Below are 21489 nucleotides of genomic sequence, written 5' to 3' on the forward strand. Positions count from 1 at the left end.
TTTGGACAAATAAGTACCCAGAGTTTTTTACATTGAAAAAAAGAAAAAAGAAATAAGGTACATATATACCGTGGAACATTATCTAGCCATAAACAAGAAAATTCTGTCAGATGCCGCCACAGGGAGGAGCCTTGAGGACACTATGGTAAGTCAAGTAAGCCAGTCACAGAAGGGCAGACTCTGCGTGATTCTGCTACATGAGGTGAGCCAAACTTACAGAAGCAAAAGTGGACTAGCAATTGCCAGGGGCAATTTTAAAAACAAGACAAAAGAGATCACGAGCCAGATTTAACCTTAGGCTATAAGTTTGCCTGTCTTGTGGTAGACTAAGCCTAAAATATCAGTACTGCATTAAATATAAATGGACTAAACAGTCCAATGAAAGGACAAAAGACTGTCAAATCGAACATCAAAATATGACCATAAAATATATTCACACACAAATTTGACATATATGGACACAGACATGTTGAGAATAAAGGATGGAAAATAAGATAAGGTACAAACACTAATCATATGCAAGCTGTTGTAGCTATTAATATCAGACAGAACAGACTTTAAGATAAAGAAGATTATCAGACACAGAGTGAACAATTCATCAAGAAGATCTCGTAATCTTAATTGTTCACGCACATAATAGCATAGCTTTAAAATACAGGAAGCATAAATTAACAAAACAAAAATTGAGGGCCTAAACTGAGACTATGTTGTTCTTACTAGTTGGAAGTTTGGAGGATTGATATTTTTTTCCGAATAAAAGCATGCTATCTAGCACTGAAAACATTCACACAATATAGTATGCAGATGTCATATTATAAAGTTGTACACCTGAAATCTATATGTTATTAACCAATGTTGCCCCAATACATTTAATACATTTTTTAAAAACATTCACATAAGAAATATTTTTAAATAAATCATTCTTATCCACATACTACTAGTTAGTGAAGACATATAATGTCAAAAGTATCTTAAGTTATAAAGCTGCTTAAGTAAATGTAATAGTTTTAATAGATTCAGAATTTAAAGATTACAACAAACATAAAAAATTCAATAGAAGCTGAGTCATTACAGTAAAGCAGTAACATATACATATTTAAAATGATACTGACTTCTGGGTCAAGAAGGAATGACATTATTGTCTGTCATTCCTACTGCCCAGTGAAAAAGAAAGACATCCTACTTGGAATAATTATAGTTCAGTCTAAAATTTAAAGTTTTTATTGTAAGATTAGTTTCCAACAATTTAATCTTCTCTTGGCCAAAAAGTATAGATTTCAATGGATTAAATTTTAAACAAACCTCAAAGTTTCTCAATTTAAAAGGGATCAAGTAGAATCAAAACATCACATCTTATTGTTGTTATTTGCTACAAAACCCCTTGCTTTTTTCTTTCCCATATTGTCAGTTTTAAGTGCCTTAAGCTCTCAATGCTAATTAACAGAATTCCACTGTTTGGTTCAAAAACTGCGGTTAATAAAAAGAATCTCAGAAAAATAAAGACAGAATGTCCCCTCTTACTCTACAGCTGTGAGAGCAGACAATGTTCTTGGTCAGATGATAAAGTGAGTTGAGAATATTTGCAAAAAGGTCACCGTTACTACCCTCTGGTGAGTTTGGAAAAGTGTGAAAGTATATGATCCTATTCTGTCTTCTGTGGAACAAAAGGGCCTTTTAAATATCTGCACCTCAAATAGTATTGTTTAGAGCTATAAAATGTAGCCCTTCCTGGCTGGCTCAGTGGTAGGGAATTGACTCGGCTGGCATGTGGATGTCCTGGGTTCAATTCCCAGTCAGGGCACACAGGAGAAGCAACCATCTGCTTTTCCAACCCTCCCACTTTCTCTCACTTTCTTTCACTCTCTCTCCACTCTCCCACAGCCATGGCTCAATTGGTTTGAGCACATCAACGCCGGTAGCTGAGACTGGCTCCGTGAAGACTCCACCTCAGGCACTAAAAATAGTTCAGTTGCAAGCATGGCCCTAGATGGGCAGAGCACCGGCCCTAGAAAAGAGCTGCCAGTGCCAGCTGGATTCTGGTTTGGGTGCTCTATCTTCCCTCCTCTCGGTTGGAAAAAGAAGAAAAAACAAACAATACATTGCCCATAGCTCTTTCAAAACATAAAGGGTAAACAATATTGAATACATTTTAGTTTTAGACATAGTTATTAATTTGGTCTTTCTGCACCCAGAAAATCAATGTCGAAGTGACTACAGAATCTGAAAGAATTATAATATGAAAAAAGAATATAGGAAAAAAGTCAATACCAAACATGCATGAAAAAAACAGAGAACAAAGTAAAGATTCCCAACCGCAGAGACGAAAGAAAGGATAATGTATAAAGTGTCCTTAATGATTCCAAATAACCAAGGAGGTACAGGAGTAGTTAGTGAAACAAATGCATAAAGTCAAAAACAAGGACTGATTTTTAAGCTTGTTAGTTTCAAGCAAAGAAAAAAATGGCAACCTTTTCCTGGAACAAAGAGCCCAGTAGCTCTCGCTCTTTTACATCATAATTTATCTAAAACAAACAAAATAAAAGACAAAGAGAAAAAAAAGAGACCCAGGATCACTCAGTTTGTTAAACTAGCTGAATCACTAAATAATAGGTACAAGAATTTTTAACATTAACATGTTTAAAAAATACACTTATGCGTTAATAATCAAAATGTCAAATATGGCAATTTTAAATAAAATTTCTGGGTTTTGTCTATCAATTAAAAGAAAAAAGTTTCATGGAATTTTAAAGTTATATTGTTTTCCTCCAACCCCATATTCTATATTCAGGAGCAAGACCCCAGACAAATGAAGTGACTGCTCAATGCTGAGAGGAAATTCCTAGTGGGGCCAACATGAGGAACCAAACCTCCTGATTTTTAATATTTCCTCTCTGTCTTCTGACTACAAAAATCTCGTACAACAATTTTAAATACCTCTGTATTATATAAAGCAGGGGTCAACTCATGAACTAAAATTTGCCTTTAGTTTTCTCCTTAAAATGGTCTTGTTAGAGCCCTGGCCGGTTGGCTCAGTGGTAGAGCGTCGGCCTGGTGTGCAGGAGTCCCAGGTTCAATTCCCGGCCAGGGCACACAGGAGAAGTGCCCATCTGCTTCTCCACCCCTCCCCCTCTCCTTCCTCTCTGTCTCTCTCTTCCCCTCCTGCAGCCAAGGCTCCATTGGAGCAAAGTTGGCCCGGGCGCTGAGGATGGCTCTGTGGCCTCTGTCTCAGGTGCTAGAATGGCTCTGGTTTCAACAGAGCAACGCCCCAGAGGGGCAGAGCATCGCCCCCTGGTGGGAGTGCCAGGTGGATCCCAGTCGGGCACATGCGGGAGTCTGTCTGACTGCCTCCCCATTTCCAACTTCAGAAAAATACAAAAAAAAAAAAAAAAAAAAAAAGGTCTTATTAGTCTTTAAAAGTATAGTCATATCACATCATGGTGAAAAAGCACTCCGTGATATCATACAGATCTGAATGCTGAAACTTTATACTTGGAGAGTGTGGCAAGGAAATCCCTTAGATTCACGGGTACTTTTCTAAGAAATCAACCTATCTTTCCCTATTCTGTCAAAACTAAATCCATAAATACTACTCATTTCAAAACATTGGTTCAAATGGGCAAGTACTATGCTTAAAACTATAAGCCTAACATCTATATACAAAAAGTAATATTTCCAGTTAATAAAAATAATCATGGGCTGTAAAGTATAGCTTAGGGAATACAGTCAGTAATACTATAATAATTATGTCTAGTTTCAGATGGGTACTGAACTGATCAGGTTGATCATTCATAAAGTATACAAATGTCTAATTGCTATGTTGTAACCCTAAAACTAGTATAATATTGTATGTCAACTGTTAACTGAAAAATAAGTTTTTAAAAATAGCAATACTTTAGTCAGAACTGACGTTTAGAATAAATCACCATACAGTACATTGAAGATGTAACTGTTAAGATACAAGAGAGAAGTATTTCCAACATCAAAAAGTATATCATGTAGCTACACCAATGCCTAGTTAAAATGTATAATTCTAAAAATATACATTTCGAGTCAAACATTTCAAATACTTGAAAGTACAGGGGCATATCCACTGACTCAGTTTTCTAAAAATGGATAAATAAATTTGGATTACCTTGTCCAGAGCAAACTTAGTGTTTCCAACAGAAGACAGTGACAGCGTGTAGGACCCAGCCAGGATAAAGTTGCTGGTGCGCACAGCATTGAGACCGCCCGGACTGGCCAGGACTGAAGGGAAGGAAACGAGGCTCAGTTCACAGTGACTTCTCTAAGTGCAAATAACACGTCCTCGCCGCACCCCAGAGAATGAAATTAAACTGCTGCAGAGAAATCTGCCTCCTTCTCCGCCATCTCTGAATATGGAGGAGGAACATCAACTTCGCTAATGAAAGCACACTATTAATATTCTATATTTAACTATAGTAAAGTATAAGCACTTCTGAACATTTGGGGCAGGTAGGTTTTTAAAGATACAGACCTCAAAACATGTACGTAAAATGCAATTTTCCTATAGAGGTAAGAGAAGACTTCATTGCATAGTCTAGGATGACAATTAGCAGCATGGACTACACTGCATGGTACTTCTTAGCTACTCTTGGACCAAGAAGGGACCAAAAGTCCAAAAGAGGAGAGTGGAACCTGCTCACTCCAAATTCTCAATCCTAATCCCCTTTGGAAAACAGGCCGAAAGCCATTCTAGAAAAGTCCTTTCCTGGCCCTGGCTGGTTGGCTCAGTGGTAGAGCATCAGCCTGGCATGCAGGAGTCCTGGGTTCGATTCCCAGCCAGGGCACACAGGAGAAGCGCCCATCTGCTTCTCCACCCCTCCCCCTCTCCTTGCTCTCTGTTTCTCTCTTCCCCTCCCGCAGCCGAGGCTTCATTGGAGCAAGGTTGGCCCGGGCGCTGAGGATGGCTCTGTGGCCTCTGCCCCAGGCGCTAGAATGGCTCTGATTGTGGCAGAGCCACGCCCCAGATGGGCAGAGCATCGCCCCCTGGTGGGCGTGCCGGTGGATCCCGGTCGAGCACATGTGGGAGTCTGTCTGACTGCCTCCCGTTTCCAACTTCAGAAAAAGAAAAAAAAGAAAAAAAGAAAAAAGAAAAGTCCTTTCCTGGCTAACTGGCACCCCAGTTCTCACTGTACTAGAAAAAGCTTTTCCAACATGATCAGAAAAGTTAAGGGTTGGGATCAGCAAAGCTGAGAGACGTCAGCTCCAGGGTGCTGACAGCACACAACAAATCCACAGACAGCATAAGCCAGATGGCGAGCGATGCCACCTGCTGCAGTGGTCAGGTGACAGGAATCCCATGTGTCCTGCCTGCCAGAGCCTGAACGATGTGGTGGCCCTGGCCCACGTGGTCTCTGACCACTGCAGCCGGACAGCAGGCTAAGTGGCGGTAGCCCTGTATGTCACTGAAAACCACAGAGAAAACGCCTTTCAAAGGAAACTACAGTGAACACTCATAAACCGAGACGGCTATACGTGGAAGCGTACCCTGTTCAGTTCTGGTCCGTATTCTAGTGTTTCAAACAGTTTAAGATCCACTCACCTGAAGAATGAAGGGTGCTTTTCTAAAAAAGGGTGTGAAAAAAAAACAAGTTATTTCCTGTATTACATACAAAGATCTGAATACTAAATGCAAAACTCGTTAACATTGCAAGAACTACATTTCAGAAAACATTATTTTTTTCTATGTAAATATAAGAGATTTTTCTCCCCATGAGTGTATTTTAAAGATTTCGAAAGTGCTGAGGGTTTAGAAATAGCAAAACAATTTACAGTCGTGTGTGTAACACGAAGATTTCACAAGGAAGTTCAACTATTTAAAAATTCTACTCACTGTGGTTATGGATGTGAGGAGTCGCTTTGGAGTAATCGTCTGAAAGAAAGGATACCTTAGTGTATTTCCCGTCAGACACAATTTGGAGCTTGCCCACAACCAACAGGAGACATGCCCACACAGGAAGTCACTTTTAAATACGGATATATCACACCTGAGCTTTTTACAAAGGCGTTACCTACCCACACTGCCTTTCCTTCTTTGTTAAAGCAAAATGAAATCCTTTTAAGTGATGACTTAAAAAGAAGAAAGCAGCAAAGACTAGGAAGGACCAGACCCAGGCTAGAGACTCATTCCTTACGCCTGCAGTGACCGTGCACTCCTGAGCACCAGTCAGAGGACTCAGTGAGACCCGAGTTCCAAGGAAAGGCTCATAAGCAACGTAAGATGTCAAGTCCTACCGAGAAAATGGAACTACCCAGCCGGAGTGTACGATGGGCTTGGACTTAGGGTCCTGATCACTCACTCTAAGTCTGCTTTCAGTGTTCATGTCTAGTACATGCAGTAACTGAAATTTGGGGCATAAAATCATCCAAAAACTGGATAGCCATTAATAACTGTACATAAATTAAAGTGTCCATATCTGTTATTTCTGATTATTTTTACTAGGTTTCTTTCATTCTCACCTTGGATTTGTATGTCTTTTTCTTCTTTTCGGGCCCTGAGGAATCTTTCTTTTGTACCTATATACAAAACCAAAGCATAATTAGCTTAAATCTGATATCTTAAGAAAAATATGCTAGTACTTATTTCAGAAAGCTTTAACTGCTTACCAAGCTGTAAACTTCAATATTTATTTCAAAGTCATTAGACACATCTTCCCTGAAAACACAAAGCATTAAAACCATAAGAAAAATACCAAGTTATATCACAAGATGATGCCACAAACAGCTATAAGACTCTGACAGTAAAGGAATTCACTATGTTTTAACTGAAGACAATAGCTATAAACCACTTCAGAATATAAAAATTGGTTGGAACAGGCTATTTTTTCCTTGTATCAAGTCCAATGTTTTCTTCAGTATTTTACAACTCAAGATCTTCTAAAGTAAAAGTAATTTTTTTCAAACTGAATTTTGACTCTAGTTTTAAATAAACCTGACACTAAATACATCTTGTCAAGATTGAACATTAAGTAATTATGAAATTTAAAGCATACATAAAAATTGCCTTCAATATTTTATATATATATATATACACACAAATATATAGAGAGAGACATACATTTTAAAACACTTTAATATATTAAATACCTATAGACACACAGAAGCAATGCATTACCCAATGGAAGGAAATGTCAGAAACAGAAGAATTAAACCAACAAATTGAAAACTGAGTTATCTGTCCGTATAAAAAGAATGACCATCCTGCACTTCAAAGGTTATAAATACCAAAGGCTTAAACTGTATTAACTATTAAAAGGAAAATGTATGTGAGCCATCAAAAACCTGGATTCCGTACAGAGCATACGTGGTAGAGAACGTCAGAGCGTCGCCGTTCAGAGAACTTGCCGTGCTTGCTAACGGTGTGGCTACCATGTTTTCAGCGCCCGCTTTCAGTATAATTAAGAAATAGTAACTTGCAGCATCTGCAAGAAGTAATCACATGACATAATAAGCCCGAGCACAGTCAGACTTCGATCATCAGCATTCTGGAAGGCCAAAGGAATGAAATAATCCTGCAACTGACTTATAAAAACATGTATTGAAAAATGTCTCAAATCAACTTCTCAGAGACAAAACGGTGAGGAAGACATAAGCAGGTGGTCATATCATAATTCTGGAATGAGCTTGATCAAGGTCTCTTCCTGTTGTGTGAACTAAAACAAGTTCACACCCTCAATTTCTGCTGGCCGAATCTTACCTACTGGCCCCTAATTCTTTAGCTGAGTAGTATATACTATTATACAGTATTTCAAAATTGAGATTAAAATACTACATTTCTGTGAAAGTTACTCAGAGATAAATTCTACTGAAAACGTGACCTATTTCCCAACTATCTGTCACTAAACGATCACAGAGCTCAAGGTACAAACTATATTGCCCGCAGACTTTCAACACCCACCAAAACTGGACCACAGGAAGAACCAGAACTTAGGCTACAGAACGCTGGAACCTCTAGAGTCCTCCATTCTTCACTGTTGGGGACTGCAAGCCAACAGGGTCTTTGCAGTTTAGATTTTTGGGGGACAGGTGTGGGGAACTGGCAGTAAACCGACAGTCTGCCCAACCCCCACCTCACTTGCTTGGTTAAGTTGCTAAAGGCTGTTTTTCTCCACGCCTCCATGTTAGCTGTGTGCTGGATTATTTATACTCTTCCTATCCCCAAAAGACTTGAGGCAATTTCCTTTTAATCTGTTGTTTTGTGAAGTTAAGACATTATGTATGGTGGGGGTTTTTGCCCTTGGTAGAATTCTTGGGATGCCTTGGAAATGTGACTTTGTTTTAATGATCTCTTTGATTTGCTAATACCCTCACTTGGCCCTATAACAGAGGCAGGTAGGGGCTGGAGGCTTGCCTTTTGCAAGCTACCTTCTGCGTTGTGGAGTCCTCCGGAGCCCGTCCTTTTTTCTCTTTAAGTCTAGTATTTTCTTAATTCCGGCCGTTCCCACTTGGGACCTGGAATTACTTTACTTTCCCTGTGACTCAAATTAATTCCTCACCCATGGCTAGCCCTTCTTTCTCTCACAGAGAATGTCTCACACAAAAACATAGAGAAACCTTTAAAAAAAAAATCCAAAACATAACAGTTTTATTAAACTCGCTATAATTACCCTGCCCTGTCTCCAGATCCTGGTGCCATATTCTCATAAGTGATTTTTAGGAGAATACAAAGTTTAGAAAAGTTTATTTATCCAATCCAGAGGGGCAAAGGGAATAATTCAATAGAATTATCTCCACTGAGGGGCTCTTCCACAATCAGGAACTCATAATTTATGGAACAAATGTCTATAATGATAGATATGTGTATTCCAAACTGCCCTCTTGATGTTCCGCTTAGCTGTCAGACCTCACTCTTACTGGACTATCGCCCCTGAGACAGAGGAATTCCAAAAAGCTGACAAGCCGCCCCAAGGAGAGGCTCCGGACACACCAGGACTTTGGATTCAACACCCACATGCTCGAAGCCCCCCAAGGAGGAGCATTCCGGACACACCAGGACTTTTGCCTCAGTATCCCCTCAGGCTCTCCCAAACACTATATAACTCGCCCCTAGTCTGTAACAGGCGCTCTTCTCCCCCAGGAGAAGTGCCCAGCAGGGTTCCTTTCTTCCTTTCAATAAAGCCTGTTACTCTGGTCTTTCGGACTCCCATGGATTCCAACATATAATAGGATAAGTTTTACACAGACTACAGGAAGTAAAGTAAGTTCTTTTAGATGCCCCAAATACTTTACACAATAAAATTAACTAATGAAAGTTGACTGATCGCTACATCAGGCTAACTCATCTCCGGAAAATGTTTTATGTTTAAAATTGTGCTTAGTTGGCCTTACTTTTTCCAGTGAGAGCCTGTACTGTGTGGATCAGTGAGTGCACACACGAAATCCCCCTGGGTTGTTTGCACACACACCTTCACAGCAGGACCTGACAGCCCAGACACAAGCTGTGTGTCTCCATGCACGCTCTCTATCTCCATGCACGCTCTCTGTCTCCATGCACGCTCTCTGTCTCCATGCACGCTCTGTCTCCATGCACGCTGTCTCCATGCACGCTGTCTCCATGCACGCTCTCTATCTCCATACACGCTGTCTCCATGCACGCTGTCTGTCTCCATGCACGCTCTCTGTCTCCATGCACGTTCTCTGTCTCCATGCACGCTCTCTGTCTCCATGCACGCTCTCTGTCTCCATGCACGTTCTCTGTCTCCATGCACGCTGTCTGTCTCCATGCACGCTCTCTGTCTCCATGCACGCTCTCTGTCTCCATGCACGCTCTCTGTCTCCATGCACGCTCTCTGTCTCCATGCACGTTCTCTGTCTCCATGCACGCTGTCTGTCTCCATGCACGCTCTCTGTCTCCATGCACGTTCTCTGTCTCCATGCACGCTGTCTGTCTCCATGCACGCTCTCTGTCTCCATGCACGCTCTCTGTCTCCATGCACGTTCTCTGTCTCCATGCACGCTGTCTGTCTCCATGCACGCTCTCTGTCTCCATGCACGTTCTCTGTCTCCATGCACGCTCTCTGTCTCCATGCACGCTCTCTGTCTCCATGCACGTTCTCTGTCTCCATGCACGCTCTCTGTCTCCATGCATGTTCTCTGTCTCCATGCACGCTGTCTGTCTCCATGCACGCTGTCTGTCTCCATGCACGCTCTCTATCTCCATACACGCTGTCTCCATGCACGCTGTCTGTCTCCATGCACGCTGTCTGTCTCCATGCACGCTCTCTATCTCCATACATGCTGTCTGTCTCCATGCACGCTGTCTGTCTCCATGCACGCTGTCTCCATGCACACTCTCTGTCTCCATGCACGCTCTGTCTCCATGCACGCTCTCTGTCTCCATGCACACTCTCTGTCTCCATGCACGCTCTGTCTCCATGCACGCTGTCTGTCTCCATGCACACTCTCTATCTCCATGCACGCTCCCGACGTGCCCATCTGCTCAGAGCCCACCCAGGTGAGGGCCGCAACCTACCCTCTGACCAGAGGGCACGCAAACAGAAGCCCCCGCACCTGGTTTCTGAGCCATGCTGCACACGAAGTCCGCTTTCAGGGGCAAGCAGATCTCGGACAGAGTGATGGAGCCTCTGGACGGGACAAATTCACTCTGGGCCATGGGACCAGCCTTGTTCTTCCTCTGGGGCCCCGCATTCTTCAGTTTATTCAGCTCGTCAATCAGAAGGGCTCTCCTCTCAGCTAGGTGAAAATGTGCAAGTCAGTACTTTGAACACTAAAACATGCAACTGCTTCTAAATTAAGTCAATTCAAGAATAATACACTAATGTGGCAACTGTCAAAATGACCAAAGAAAAAGATCACTTTCTTTATATAAACAGGGGTAGGGGGTTGGAAAAGAAACCTTAACTGTTCATCTGTTCACTAAGTCCTTGTCATTTCATGCTTCAACTGTCAATCAGTCTTCTTGTGTGGATAATCTTCCACCCTAACATGCCCCGTCATCCGTCACCACATACACACACAACAAAAGTCACAGCTCTTAGTTCTGCATAGACAGGTGCAGGGGTAGAGTGTGGATGTAAAGATATCATATATTCTTAGCGTACACTTCACAACGACATTCCCTCACACGCATTCCAGTCTCTCTCGCCCTTTCATGCAAACCACATCTCATCTTACATGGAGGGTGTTCACAGATCTTACAAGAAACAAAAACACATCAACTGAAACAGATGATCAGAGAAGGCAAGGAGAGGCTCAGACCACACAAGACCAGCATGCTCCCCGGGGGCCATGGGCTGGGGGCCGTGTGCTGGGGGCCGTGTGCTGGGAGCCGTGGGCTGGGGGCCATGTGCCGGGGGCCGTGGGCTGGGGGCCATGGGCTGGGGGCCATGTGCCGGGGGCCGTGGGCTGGGGGCCGTGTGCTGGGGGCCGTGGGCTGGGGGCCATGGGCTGGGGGCCGTGGCAGGAGGGCCATGGGCTGGGGGCCGTGTGCTGGGGGGCGTGTGCTGGGGGCCGTGTGCTGGGAGCCGTGTGCCGGGGGCCGTGTGCCGGGGGCCGTGTGCTGGGGGCCGTGTGCCGGGGGCCGTGTGCTGGGAGCCGTGTGCCGGGGGCCGTGGGCCGGGGGCCGTGGGCTGGGGGCCGTGTGCTGGGGGCCGTGTGCTGGGAGCCGTGTGCTGGGAGCCGTGTGCTGGGGGCCGTGTGCCGGGGCCGTGGCAGGAGGGCCACACGCACTTGCCACCAGCAGGAGTCTCTCCGCCTCCGCCTCCTCCAGGGAGCCCCTCCCGTGCTCCTCGTCCACACAGCAGTTCAGGGCCTGGCTGGCCTGATAGATCACCGTCTGCTGCAGATTGATCTCATTGTTGAGCTCCTGGGGGACCGATGAGAGGACAGAAAAACTCAAATCTTCCCTTTTCCTTAAACTTTAATTATAACCCATTTGATTCAACAACTTCCAAAATTCCCAGAAAGTCAAAACGTTTGTTTCGCTGTTCAAGCTTCTAGACTACACACCAGAAACGTTTAACGTGCTGTAATAATTATACTCGAAACACTGTTCCTTACGAAAAGCCTTTTGCCTCGTACTTACTAAAATTATCATTGGGACTATGTCCAACAGAGTCAAGCTTCAGAGACTCATTTTATTAAAATTACATGTATGTTGTTAATTTTTTAAACATTTTTCTTCGAGTAAAAGAACCTCTAAGAGCAAAATAAATTTCCCATTTCACCACTGAATTTATAGTTACACTTTAAAGATAGCTAAGACAAACATGTTTAACAATAAATATCTCGACAATATCAAAAAAGCTTCTAGCTTTTTTAATAGAGAGGACCTTTCTCAAATTAAACTGAACTCAAGAGCAATGACTGAGGCCCTCCACGTGGGACACCGTCCCGGCCCCGGGGACAGAGGTGAATAAGGCCGGGCCTTGCCCTCACGAGCTCACGTGCGTGACGGACGCCCCACATCCCCTTCCACGGAGGACAGACCTGCATTTTCTGTTTGATGTTAACGTGACGAGGACACACACTCTCTTCCTCAGAATTCTTTCTTTCCTCCAGTTTTGACGTCACGTCCTCCTTCCGAACAATCACCTGCTTAATCGAAGGACGGTCCACTGCTCTGATCCTCTGAGACCTGTACGCATCGATGCTTCAGGAGACAGTTACACCCGATTAGACACCAGGAACACAGCGAGCACTCTCAGGAAACAGTCAGCTCGATTGTATACTGACACTGAAATGTACCCGCAGAACAGGAAATGCGGTGCAGGCAAGAGAGGCGGCAAAAGTGTTGTGTGAGTCAATTATTCATAACATGAGAAGTAATACAACTTGTGCCTGACCAGGCGGTGGTGCAGTGGGTAAGAGCGTCGGACTGGGATGCGGAGGACCCAGGTTGGAAACCCTGAGGTCGCCAGCTTGAGAAAAGGCTCATCTGGTTTGAGCAAAGCTCACCAGCTTAGACCCAAGGTCACTGGCTTGAGCAAGGGGTTACTCAGTCTCCTGTAGCCCCACGGTCAAGGCATATGTGAGAAAGCAGTCAATGAACAATTAAAGCAGGGGTCCCCAAACTTTTTACATAGGGGGCCAGTTCACTGTCCCTCAGACCGTTGGAGGGCCGAACTATAAAAAAAACTATGAACAAATCCCTATGCACACTGCACATATCTTAAAGTAAAAAAACAAAACGGGAAAAATATAATATTTAAAATAAAGAACAAGTAAATTTAAATCAACAAACTGACCAGTATTTCAATGGGAACTATGGGCCTGCTTTTGGCACCATATGAAAGAGGTGCCCCTTCCGGAAGTGCGGTGGGGGCCAGATAAATGGCCTTAGGGGGCCGCAGTTTGGGGACTCCTGAACTAAGGTGTCAGAACGAAAAACTAATGATTGATGCTTCTCATCTCTCTTCGTTCCTGTCTGTCTGTCCCTGTCTGTCCCTCTCTCTGTCTCTGTAAAAAAAAAAAAAAAAGTAATACAACGTGTTACATCAATCTAAACCATGGCCCTTAAGGAGTGAATGCCTTCCAAAAACATTCTCACCTGTAAAGAAGGTCACGCTCTTCGGAACCAATGCTATCGCCAGACTCGGCCCGAGGGACACGGGTTCTCTGGAACTTCCCCGGCTTTGGACTCCCGTCACTGGTGCCACCGTCTCTCGCCGGCAGCCTGGGCGAGGAAACTAAGCCCTGCAGGGAAGCACAGCGCAGAATGCGGAGACCGATGGATGACAGGGGTTCTAAACGCTAACTCTGAGGAACTGAATGGGTTCTCCTTTTATCAGAAAATAAATATCCAACAAGTCAACTGGTTCATCACAAGAACAAGACAAACTAAAATAAGTTCCTAAAATGTAAATAAATAAAAGTTGAAAGGTAGCTAAAACCTGCATTTGTAACCCTCTCTAAACAAAGCTGCAGTTATTCAATGTAGGGTGACAGCTAATAATACACAGTCAGCTCTCAATAAGTGTTAGTCACGTGTCTGGTGCTATCAGTATACATACTGATATGTTTAACGTTACATCAAGCCCATGATGTAGGTGCTATTCTTGACCTCATTTAATAGATGAGTGCACTGTGGCAAAGAGGTTAAATGAGCTGAGCAATGAGCATCAGTGAGTGCAAGAGCCAGGATTGGAGCCCAAATGTCTGGCCTTTGCACCATGTTAGTTTGGTTTTATGCATCAACAGGAAACCACCGAAGAGTTTTAGGCTCTCTTTTAAGAGAATTAACATCAGGTTTGCAAAATCCCCCTGGCTATAGAGTGCTAAACCCCCACGTGCCCCTTAAAACAAAAGGACACCCCAATACTGCTTAGTCTATGTCCGGAACCTGTTCACATTCGTCTTTCCTTACCTCTGGACCTACCACACCCACGGTCTGCGCTAACGGAGTGAGCAGAGACATGGAGGAGATGTTCAGGGCGTCCTCCTGGTCTGCGGCGCTCTCGGCCTCCGCTGGGTCCGCCTCCTCGCAGCTCCTTGCCGCGGCTAGTTCACCTTCCTCCAGGACATCGCTGAAGATGTCATTAATGACTTTTGAACTGTTGATGTCATCGTCGTCATCCACACTCATCTCAATCTCCCGTACCACTTCTGAAAACCATGTGGATAAGTGAATCCTGCGAGTCAGACTAGAGATCACAGGGACAGCAGAGAAGGTCTAACATGCATACGCTCACTAAATAAAAGGGAAAGCCTGAAGAAAAAGCACCTCCTAAACAAAAATAATAGTGAAGTCTCCTAACATCTAAAACCAAAATAGTTTTCAAGTTTCTAGTAATGTTTTCTAAGCAATAAGAATGGAAACTTTCAAAAGCTGCTTCATTCAGTGCTTTGAGGGTAAGAAAGACCATTAAGTAAGAACTCAGGATAACAGCCAAAAGCTTCAGACTTGCAAAACATGCTCTTTCAAGGAATTCTTTCTCTTGTGGGAGCTGCCCTCTGACGTGGCAGTCAAGAACACCACCTAGGACAGGGTTCACAATAGCGTCACCAACCACGTCTGGGGCCACTGATTCCTCTCACAGGCCGTGCACAGCACACAGTGCAGTACGCTTCATTTCCCTGAGAAAGGTGACAGCCTTGGTCACACTTTCCCACGGTCTGTGCCCTAAAGGTAACTGTGAACACTACTATGCCTCTGTAGAAGCTGGAGTACTTCTAAGTAAAAAAAAGAAAGAAAGAATAAATAAAAAGGAGTATTATAAAATCACAAGCCAGTTAGAAATATAGAACACTGTATAGCTGAATATTTCTTCTACCAGTATTTTTTTATTTTATACATGTCACTAGCCTGGTGACTGGCTATGCCATAGGGGCCACAGTCAGTGAATAAGGTCAGTGGTCACTCTTCGAGGACTCTAGCACACTAAGGCCATAGTTGATACCCAAGCGTGACTCTAGCCTCGATAATATATATATTATTTCTTATAACACGTTCAGTGTTAATAATAGAACTGAAGAATAAAAACCAACCTGTCTGCTGCTCAACCTTTGGATCGAATGTTGCTTTTAAAGACTTTTCCTCTTCCAAAAACAATGTTATTTTCAAAGGGCTGGACTTCATCATTTCACATTCAGTGGAAGCTGAAAAGGTTTTAGGAGAAACCATATGAATATATATAAAGACCCAGAATTTTTTTGGTTAAAGATTCTTTCATGTCTTTTTTCTCTGGTGATAAAACTGCATTTCCAATCTGGAAATGAACAGGGAATACCCCAAAACACCTGTCCTCTCTCAACTTCCCCATCCCTCTCCAAGACAAAGGGACACCATATGACCAGTTACTGCTCGTCCCCCCCATGTATGTGTATGCGTCCGTCCTTGTATCAGAAGGTCGCCTCCTTACGTCTGTTCTGCAACTTGTTTTTCACTTTTTAAAAAAAAAGTGTTGATAAAAACACTTTAAAAAAACTAGCAGTAGAAGGAAACTACCTCTGCATGTGACAAGCCCACAGCTACCATGACCCTCGGTGTGGAAGACTGGAAGCTGCTCCTCTGAGATCAGTAACAAGACACCCACGTCCACCACTTCCATTCCACCAAGCAAGGACTCAAATGTGAAGAAAAGAAGTAAAACTATCTCTGTTCACATGTGACATGAGAAGACTTATAGGGATTCCACAACAAAACTGTTAGAATAAACAAATTCAGCAAAGATGCAGTATACAAAAATCAACACACAAAAATCAGTCACATTTCTGTACTCTAACAACGAACAATCTGCAAAGGAAATTAAGGAAACAATTCCATTCACAATAGTGACAGACGTGTACACTGAACACTACAAACATGCGTGGAAAACAGTAAAGCAAACACAACCAGATGAAAAGACATCTATGTTCATGTACTGGACGCAATATTGCTATAGCCCACGTTCATGTATTAGAAGACTTAATATTATTAAGATGTCTGTTGCCTGACCAGGCGGTGGCACAGTGGATAAAGTGTCAGCCTGAGACACTGAGAACCCAGGTTTGAAACCCCAAGGTTGCCAGCTTGAGTGCAGGGTTGCTGGCGTGAGCATAGGATCACAGACATGATCCCATGGTTGCAGGCTTGAGCCCAAAGGTCACTGGCTTGAAGCCCAAGGTCGCTGACTTGAGTCCAAGGTCGCCAACTTGAGCAAGGGGTCACTCGCTCAGCTGTATCCCCCTGCCCACCCCCAGTCAAGGCACATATGAGAAAGCAATCAATGAACAACTAAGAAGCCACAACGACATGCTGCTTCTCATCTCTCTCCATTCCTGTCTATATGTCCCTATCTGTCCCTCTCTCTCACTTAAAAAAAAAAAAGACAAGTCCGACCCTAGCCAATTAGCTTAGTCAGTTAAGAGCGCCATCCCAAAACAACAAGGTTGAGGGTTTGATGCCTAGTCAGGGCACACACGGGAGGCAAGAACAAAAAAGCATGACTGAGTGGAACAACAAATGCTTCCCTTCCCCATCCCCCCTTCCTCTCTCTTTCTAAAAAATCAGTAAGAATTAAGCCCTGGACAGATAGCTCGGTTTGTTGGAGTGTCACTGGTTGGAGTCATCCCAGAGCACGGAGGTTGTGGGTTCGACTGCCCGGTCCGGACACATACAGGAGCAGCTCGATATTCCTGTCTCTCCCTCTCCCTGCCTCCTTCAAAAAAAAAGAAAGGAGGAAAAAAAAAAAAGAAAAGTCCATCCTAAAATACATATGGAACTTCAAGAGACCCTGAACAACCAAAATAATTCTGAAAAAGAACAAATTTAGAAGATCAACATTTCCTGGTTTAAAACCATATTACAAAACTAAGCTAACTAAACCAGTACGGTCCTCGCATAAAGAAAGGCGTACGGAGCCGGTGACCACAAGCTACATCGCCAGTGGAACAAGAGAGACGACTGACCTGCAGGTCCTGGACAGGGAGGCTGTGCTGGAGTCTGCCTGCCTGTCACCTTCTCCTTTTCGGTCTCTGGAAGGGACGGCGTATTTGAGACAACTTGATGCTTCTTGAGGGGAGTGTTCTGACTGGGAATTTCCTGCAAACAATAGATTTTTGTCTTTTACACGTTACTAGATGGAGCAAAGCAGTCATTATTGTACAGCGGCTTCCTGAGAACAGAACAGACAGTGTGAGAGAGGCCCGGCCACATCGAGAGCACAGGCCTGTGGGGCCAGGCCCCCGCTCCGGGGGTCAGCACGAGGTAACCCGAATCAGGTGAAAGCCACATGCACAGGAAACTCCCCCACGTCCCTTATCACACCACACCTGCAAAATCCAGGGACCGTCCCCACCTCAGGATACTCTGAATAAAATGCAAATTAAACAAAGGACAAACACAGATCAGAAGACAAGGAAAAAAGAGAGAAGAAAAAAGAATTCCTTCACCTGAGTCATTGTTAATATTTACAAGGCTCTGCATGAGACTCACTCTTCTGTCTGTTTGTGAAAAGGTTGTAATTAAAGCCAGAGTAGAAATAAGAGTAATAAGAGAGCTAATATTTACACAGAGCCTCACAGTGTCAGTCACCTTTGTAGTCTACCCACTTGCCACGATCGCCTGACCTACTCCCCGCGCAAATTCCCTACTGTGAGTCCCAACAACTCCACGTCGCAGGTAAGAAACTGAGAGCACAGTCAGGAAACGCACGCACCACTAGGGGCCAGTCTACAAGCCAGGGACACTCGTTCTGAGTAGTTCCAGACTGCACTCTGTGTCTGAAGTACAGACACCAAGCAAACTATCCGTGATGTGCTGCAAACTCTTACAGGGAAGCAAGAAGTGTGAGGAGGAGACAGAGAGTCCACAGGAAAATACTGCAGCAAAGCGCAGAGGGTTCATCAACCAGCCCACGAGGCTTTGAGGTCACTGAGGGGCAGGCCCAGCGGAGGGGTGGGCCCAGTGGAGGGGCGGGGCCAGCAGGGCGGACCCAGTGGGGGCGGGGCCAGTGGAGGAGCGGGGCCAGCGGGGGCGGGCCCAGCAGCGCTGAGCATCCTTAGCCTCTATGTGCTACTACGCTACATAAGAGAATGGGCGAGAGAGGACCTTGGCAAGTGAGAAGGGAAAAAGAGCTGAGATCACAGCTCTGGGAAACGTGACTTGTTAAGCAAGAGAACTGATTAATAATCAAGTAGGTATTTTTCAAGGCATACTGGTTATATTTATCATTCTTTCTCCCAGTACCCACTTAAACTATAACTTATTTTTAGCTTAAATATCCTCGTACAGCACTGTGTGTGCACAGTAGGTACGTCAATGGGACAGAACGTAGTTTACATTCACAAGTAGGGATTAACGAACTTGGACAGGACGCAACAGAGCAGTCAGGAGAAATCCCGGAGGAGCTGGTCCCTGAAATGATCACAGACAGCTAAAAGGACGGTATTTGAGGAGAGGGACACGATCATTAAAGAGAAAATTTGATTCTGAGCAACATGTCAGAACCAGCATCTAAGGCAGGGGTCCCCAAACTGCGGCCCCCTGAGGCCATTTATCCGGCCCCCGCCACACTTCTGGAAGGGGCACCTCTTTCATTGGTGGTCAGTGAGAGGAGCATAGTTCCCATTGAAATACTGGTCAGTTTGTTGATTTAAATTTACTTGTTCTTTATTTTAAATATTGTATTTGTTCCCGTTTTGTTTTTTTACTTTAAAATAAGATATGTGTAGTGTGCATAGGGATTTGTTCATAGTTTTTTTTTATAGTCCGGCCCTCCAACGGTCTGAGGAACAGTGAACTGGCCCCCTGTGTAAAAAGTTTGGGGACCCCTGATCTAAGGAGAATGTTGAAAGGACTCAGAAATCAATGGAGGCCCTGGCCGGTTGGCTCAGTGGTAGAGTGTCAGCCTGGCGTGCAGAAGTCCCCAGTTCAATTCCCGGCCAGGGCACACAGGAGAAGCGCCCATCTGCTTCTCCACACCTCCCCCTCTCCTTCCTCTCTGCCTCTCTCTTCCCCTCCCGCAGCCGAGGCTCCACTGGAGCAAAGATGGCCCGGGTGCTGGGGATGGCTCCTCGGCCTCTGCCCCAGGCACTAGAGTGGCTCTGGTCGCAACAGAGTGACACCCCGGAGTGGCAGAGCATCGCCCCCTGGTGGGCAGAGCGTCGCCCCCTGGTGGGCGTGGGGGGGGGGGAGAAATCAATGGAATGATGAAAATAACCTTTTAGAATCTGATTTCAAATAGGCCACCAAGTTTGGTCAAGAGTTCTGCTGAACAGGACAATACCACAGGTCAGCAGAGCTGGCGAGAACCTGACCAGTCTGTGGATGGGAAGGGCAGTCACCCGGGGCGGGAAGGTTTGTAAGGACTACTGCACACCCAGACCAGAGCGCGGGCCCAGCACCCGCGGCAGGCGGGTCTGTAAGGATGACTGCACACCCAGACCAGAGCGCAGGCCCAGCACCCGCGGTGGGCGGGTCTGTAAGGATTACTGCACACCCAGACCAGAGCGCGGGCCCAGCACCCGCGGCGGGCGGGTCTGTAAGGAGGACCGCACACCCAGACCAGAGCGCGGGCCTAGCACCAGCTGCTACCACGACCATGCCTCTATTTCTTGTCTGTGTTACCTGTTTGGTTTCTTGCTGTTTGCTTTTGGACTGCTCGTCCTTCTCTGTGCTCCATAAACTGCCCTTGTCAAATCGGCCACGGAGACAGGCTAGCTCCTTCTCACGTTCCTGAAACATCAAAAGCTCTATTTTACACAGGAGCCAATAGTGTGTTTAAGCATAATATCCAAACACTACTAACTTTGTCAGTTTTAATATGTATATTTTAAAAATCACAATATACACAGATACTGGACAATAATATTTCTAAGTTGAAATACACGATACTAAGACGCAATACCCAAAGACAGGTATCAGAATACACAATTTGATTTCTATGGGTTCTATCCTGAGACCACGTAATAGATAAAGTGAAAAGCAGTAGCCAGCCCTGGCTGGATAGCTCAGCTGGTTAGAACATCATCCTGAAGGACAGAGGTTGCTGGTTCAATCCCCGGTCAGGGCACATACAGGAACGGAACAGATCAATGTTCCTGTCTCTCTCACCCTCCCTCTCTCTCTATATCAATAAATAAAATAAAAATAAAAAGGCAGTAAGCCGTACCTGCTTGAGCCGCTGTGCTGCGTGGGTAGTAGATGAAGATGTGTTTTGCTGTAACAGCCTCTCCTGGATGGCCTTTGTGTTGGGAGTGACGCCAGCGGCCCGGTGGGGCGTGCTGGGAGCGGGACTGTCTTGGCTGCGTTCTCTACAGCGCTCTGCAAAGCGCTCCAGGAAGGGCTTGACTCCTGCTCCTCCTACACAACACACACATTCGGAGGCCAGTCAGAACAAGGAACAGTTACAGTTCCTACGGGAAAGTTCTAAAATTCAGTACGGATCCAAAACGATCTGATTCTATTAGGAATATTCATTCTGAAAATAGTTAAAATATTTTAAGAAAGGTTTTTTTACATACTACTTAATTCCATGCTCTAAAATTTAACTATAGTATTAATTCTTAAAAAAATAAAAAACAAATAAACACTACTTTTAAGGTAGAGTGAGAAGACAGTGGTATTAGAAAACCCTTAAAATAAATTAATCAGCACCTAAATGATTGAAAATTAACTGTGTATCTATTATTAATATACCCTAACTAACAAGTGTCCTGGCCATGATAACCCAATTACTAATATTTCTACAGCCCAATTTATTTTATCTTGCTTTTAAGAAGTCTAACCCATGAAAATCCAAGAGTTAAAATAGCACAGGATACATTTAAAACAGAACAAACGAGACAGATGTCGCCTCCCTCACGAGGACTGTGCTGGGTACAAGGAGGTTCATCTGCATCAGTAAATGGCAGACATTCTAGGAAGAGCCAGCATATAAATCTTGGGGCTCCGCAAAACATATGGCCACTGTCCCGACTCAACGCTGCTCTGAAGCACGAAGGCCGTCAGGGAGAACGGGCCTGGTGCGTCCTCGTAAAGCCTTATTTGCAAGAACAGGTGAAGGGCAGAATTTGACCCACAGCCACAGC

At 44.5% G+C, this 21489-nt stretch overlaps 1 protein-coding gene and 1 non-coding gene across 4 annotated transcripts in view; both read right to left on the bottom strand.

Annotated features, from left to right (window-relative positions):
• The window catches only part of ANLN (anillin, actin binding protein), a 52094-nt gene that overhangs the window by 15932 nt on the left and 14673 nt on the right, over window positions 1-21489 (bottom strand). Inside the window, exons 6-21 of one of the 3 annotated variants that reach the window (XM_066354093.1) lie at window positions 20571-20761; window positions 20027-20134; window positions 17368-17500; window positions 15466-15576; window positions 14357-14583; window positions 13529-13674; window positions 12469-12631; window positions 11710-11845; window positions 10531-10713; window positions 7316-7442; window positions 6628-6676; window positions 6481-6537; window positions 5855-5893; window positions 5564-5585; window positions 4133-4245; window positions 2469-2522 (exon numbers count right to left, since the gene is read on the bottom strand). In XM_066354093.1, coding sequence (XP_066210190.1) covers window positions 2469-2522; window positions 4133-4245; window positions 5564-5585; window positions 5855-5893; window positions 6481-6537; window positions 6628-6676; window positions 7316-7442; window positions 10531-10713; window positions 11710-11845; window positions 12469-12631; window positions 13529-13674; window positions 14357-14583; window positions 15466-15576; window positions 17368-17500; window positions 20027-20134; window positions 20571-20761 — 1859 coding nt within the window. Of the gene's footprint in view, window positions 1-2468; window positions 2523-4132; window positions 4246-5563; window positions 5586-5854; window positions 5894-6480; window positions 6538-6627; window positions 6677-7315; window positions 7443-10530; window positions 10714-11709; window positions 11846-12468; window positions 12632-13528; window positions 13675-14344; window positions 14584-15465; window positions 15577-17367; window positions 17501-20026; window positions 20135-20570; window positions 20762-21489 lie in introns of all 3 variants that reach the window. The other 2 variants (XM_066354091.1, XM_066354094.1) reach the window with 2 other exon arrangements.
• Window positions 15271-15400, bottom strand: LOC136384271 (small nucleolar RNA SNORA3/SNORA45 family). The gene has a single exon (XR_010747562.1). It is a non-coding gene; the product is annotated as a small nucleolar RNA SNORA3/SNORA45 family (small nucleolar RNA).

This window comes from Saccopteryx leptura, chromosome 12, assembly GCF_036850995.1.
Source record: "Saccopteryx leptura isolate mSacLep1 chromosome 12, mSacLep1_pri_phased_curated, whole genome shotgun sequence".
NCBI lineage: Eukaryota > Metazoa > Chordata > Mammalia > Chiroptera > Emballonuridae > Saccopteryx > Saccopteryx leptura.